General features: G+C 57.8%; 1 protein-coding gene across 1 annotated transcript; it reads right to left on the reverse strand.

Moving 5' to 3' along the window:
* N656DRAFT_828184 (uncharacterized protein) lies at positions 1-3,794 on the reverse strand. Its single transcript, XM_064818525.1, has 6 exons — positions 3,212-3,794; positions 3,054-3,130; positions 2,415-2,992; positions 2,034-2,319; positions 1,823-1,942; positions 1-1,694 (listed from the first exon to the last, which is right to left on the reverse strand). Exons 1-6 carry the CDS (start codon positions 3,344-3,346, stop codon positions 206-208), a joined length of 2,685 nt encoding a protein of 894 aa, XP_064671254.1. The 5' UTR covers positions 3,347-3,794; the 3' UTR covers positions 1-205.
* Between the last annotated feature and the right edge of the window lie 517 nt (positions 3,795-4,311).

The following is a 4,311-nucleotide window of genomic DNA, read 5'->3' on the forward strand; positions in this document are numbered from 1 at the left end:
GCACGCTCTCAAGATGCTCCTTCCCCTGCTTCCATCCCAGCCACCGTGGCATATTGCGTGTTTTGAAAGGGTATAAGACAAAAACCAAACAGACTCATCTTCCGTGTAACCAGTTGCCAGGCACGGCATTAACCATCCCATCCCAATTCAAGTTGCCTTCTACGCCTTTCTCCGCCAGGAGGGAGGAGCTCGTTCGTTCATCGCGTCACCGTTGTTCCTCACCAAATCCTCTCCTCACAGGACGCGATTCCCGCCCCTGAAGTTCCTCAGCAGCAGCCGCAGCTTGCGCCTGAACGTGCATCCTCACCTCGGACGCCATCATCTCAGAAGACGACGACGACGACGACGACGACGACGATGACGATATACCTCCCGCTCTCCCAGTTCCAGTTGTCATTGTCACCCCACGACTCTGCTCCTCCGCCACACGCACACCAACACCACTACCAGTCCCTGTCCCAGCCTGAGTCTCCCCCACAGCCAACCACCTCTGCAGCTCCAACATCGCCCGCATAACCCGTGACGCAATCTCCCAGTTATCCATCCCAATCTGCAACAGACTGATATTCATCATGCCCCTCACAAACCGGTCATGCTGTTCCTGCTGGATCCCACCTCCGGCGCCCGCACTCGCACCCGCACTCACACCCGTACTCGCACTACCATGCTGTGATTGTGAAGAAGTCTCGTCCAGCGCACCCCCGCCGGAAAAGGACACGATAGGCAGCAGAATCCAGTTGAAGACACCCAAAAGGCTGCGCCAGGTGGCCAGCGGCACGCGCCACGTCGTGGTCCACAGCCGGCGGGCCTCGGCGGGGGTGACCACACGGCTGAAGGGGCGGCGGGATGTGATGGTTCGGCTGTAGAGCAGGGCTGCGAGGCGGACGGATTGGTAGACGTAATCTGCCGGGGCGGTTACCGGAGGTGGGGGGGATGGTTGGGGAGGGGAATCATGATGGGGATGTGGTGTGGAGTGTAATGGATGGGGATGGGAGTGGGAATGGGAATGGGAATGTGAGTGTGGAGGGGCCGGGGACGGGGACGGTTCGTTGCTTGGGAGTAGTACAGGTACAGGTACAGATAGAGGTCCTGGTACTGGTACTAGTACTTGTACACTGCCGGGAGCAGGGGATTGTTCGTTTACTGGGATATTAGTGCCGGGACGACCCCGTGAGCGCCGGCGTCTGTCGTACGCGGGCTGAGATGCTTCCGGAGAGAGCCTTGTCTGGGTGAACGAGCCTTGGCTGGCACGGTTCAAGTTGGTCTGATTCCCCTGCGAGCGGCCGCGATCTTCCCCACCGCCACCACCACGCGGGCCCATTTCCGGCGTGGCTCGCTCAACCTTGACCCCGCCGTCAAAAGTGGTGGAGCTCGTCGTCGTAGTCGGGGCAGGCGATGGCGGTGCGGCGGGGGAGTCTGCGGGCAGACGGGAGATGCGCTCGTAGATCCAGGTTGCCGTCTCGCGGACCTTCTGCAGCTCCTTGGCCGACGGGGACGGCTTCTTCTCGCCGGGCAGCAAGGCGAGCACGGCAGCTATGAGAAACCGCATGTCGTCGAGGATGGCCGTCACGGCCGGGTGCATGTTGAGCGCGTCGTCGCACGACGAAAAGGGCACCAGCGTCGAGATGAAGGGCGTGTTCAGCGCCAGACGCAGGGGCAAGAGTTGTGACGTCTCTCCCCGGAACTCGAATTCACTGCCGCCTTGTAAATATGGGGATACTTCGAAGCACAGGGCGATGGCGACGTCGGTTCTGATACGTCCCCGGGTTGGTCAGTCCATTGCGCTCAATACTTGCGAAGGAATACCATAGTAACGGCTCACGTTATGGCAAGCTTGCTGATCAGACCATGCAGCCCGAGCGTGCGGAAGCCGCCTCGGAATCGGATCATGTCTCGCAGACCGCGGAGATGGGCCCGCAAATCGTCGGTGTTTCCCCAGTGCCTAGAGGTAGGTGAAGTACGCTGCTGTCAGTGCTCTTGCTTTCACACTAAGCGGGCACTGCCCAAGAATTGACAAGCATCAAAACACGCACCACTCGTCCACAATCAGCTGGACCACGCCGGCAATCACCTCGTCGCTCGTCAAGTGCTGCGACCGGATATGCTCGTTCAAGAGCTTGATGACATGGCCCTTGTGCGCCATGGCCACCGTCCTCTGCACATGGCCCGTGTCGATCAGGAAACATGCGGCCGTATAGATGGCCACGTGCACCAGGAGCTGCGAGTGGACGCAGTAGGGGACGTAGTGTTTGATGTACGGGTTCGATGCGTCTGGGTTCCCGTCCAGAGAGGCCTTGAATTGGGATATGAGCTTGACGTCTGCATAGTAACAAACAAGTAGTTAGCAACGCCTATCAGGGGAAATGGTCCGAACGAGAACAAGTTACGGAAAAGAGACGTGCAGCCTGGCGTACAGATTGACAGCAGCTCGGAGTTACGCATGGCATGATTTTGCGCTCCTGCTAGATGGATGAGCCCCTGAGTGGGATCGGCGGCCGACCAGAAGATGTTATTGTTGTTGTTGCTGCTGCTGCTACTGCTAGAAGTAAATCCCCTAGCCACCGGCCAGGAGTTGTTTTCAGGATTCCAACTGCTTGTATTAGTAGTATCCCAATGCCTAGACCCTGACCGGTGGGCGCGAAGGATCCGCACAGCAGCATGGACCTCGTTCGAATGCTGCGTACAGTCGTCCTCGCAGGCCGTCACCAGCCAATAAAGGGTGCCCGGTTCGGTGCTCCAGGCATACTGTCCCGCCGCAGGGTTGGTTGGGGAGTGGCTCGAGACTCGGAGTTCAAACCCGGGCCATTGTGCCGGTGACTCGCCGATGCCCTGACTGCCGCCCCGCTGGGCCCATGGCGGCGCAAGAGGCTGGGAGAGAGTAGATTGCTGGAAGGGCTCTGTGTCGAAGGGTCCGTCCGCGCTGAGGGTCGGCGGAAAAGGAGAGACGGCAAAGGCTGGCCTCTGTGGCACCGCTACAGCGCTCACCCGGTGCCTTTGTTTGATCAACTTTGGTGAGCCGGCAACTCTTGGTCGGGAGTGGCATGGAAACACACCTGGTGCTTGGCTTGTATTCACACAGCGGCTGTGGAAACCTCCTGGCACAGTTGCTGCATGGGTGGCCCTGGTTGCACTATAGGACAACCACATGGCGAAAGGTTAACGTGATGCTCTGGTCTGCTCTGCAGTTCTCCAGAGCTGGTACTGTACTTGCCTTTTGTTTTCTCCTCCGGCACTCCCCGCACGATGTTGTTGTTCTCTCAGCACGTGGGGGTCGGGATATAGGGACCTGCAGAGGCTCGGACATTGCTCCGTTCTGAACAACGATGAGCGGGACAGGCGTCGGCATCGGATCACGATGCTTGGGCCGTAGGGCTGACTTATAAGCTGGGCAGGTCCTGTCTAAGATCAAAATCGACGGGTCTCGAGCTTGACCATGCAGGGCATCGGAGTTGAGACCCCTTGGGACTAGCCTTGCAGCCTGCCAGCTTATTTCGACAGTCTTGGGCTCTTGGGGGAGCCAACCGATGAGCGTCCCGGTAACGTGAAAGCGGGGGCCCAAGGGATGATCTCCCGGGGTACGTGCCAGTGGATCGGCGAGGGCCCAAAGCTTGTTTCTTCTTTTTAACGTTTTCGAGTGCCGGCTTTTGTGTATATATTCCGTAGTGTCTTTTTCTTTCCAGCGGGTTGGAATGGATGCTGCCAAGGGAAATACTGACAGTCCAGTAGAAATATAGTAGAGGGCAGACAGACCCCTGTTTGCTTTACTGACAAAGGAGAGAGAGGGGGTATTTTAGAGGCTGACTCGACAGGAGAAATAAAGTAGCAGGCCAGATAGACGCAAGGAAGACGTGTCATGACAGTTCCTCGGGGGAAGTCATTGGGAAGGCTGCATTGCGGGCGGTGCTCACTGCTGGTTAGCTTAGTGCTCAGTTTCCGCTCAAACTAACCCGATTTCCCATTCCATGGCGGTGAGTGCGGTGGCTGTCCCTCAGCGGCAAGGCACGACAATCCATCCCAGAAGGAAGAAGCCAAGGCTTCTCCACGGCAACAAACAAACATGTTAGTATCAATCCCTTGCCTGTAACTATCGTGAGCCTGGAATTAACCTGGAGATTTGCAACAACAGGCAAGACGAAAAAGAAGGGAGGATATGCCGAACTTCCGTATGGCAACAGGATGCTCACTCGGCGTCCTCCGGCTGCTGGCACCGGGGAAAATGACTGATATCGCGCATCAAATATTGCGGCCTAGTGAAGTGACGGATGCGGCATCCCCCCTGCTCTGGTTCCCAACCCGGCTGCAAACAGCAAT

The sequence above is a fragment of the Canariomyces notabilis genome (assembly GCF_033297395.1).
Source record: "Canariomyces notabilis strain CBS 508.74 unplaced genomic scaffold N656scaffold_7, whole genome shotgun sequence".
Classification (NCBI taxonomy): domain Eukaryota; kingdom Fungi; phylum Ascomycota; class Sordariomycetes; order Sordariales; family Chaetomiaceae; genus Canariomyces; species Canariomyces notabilis.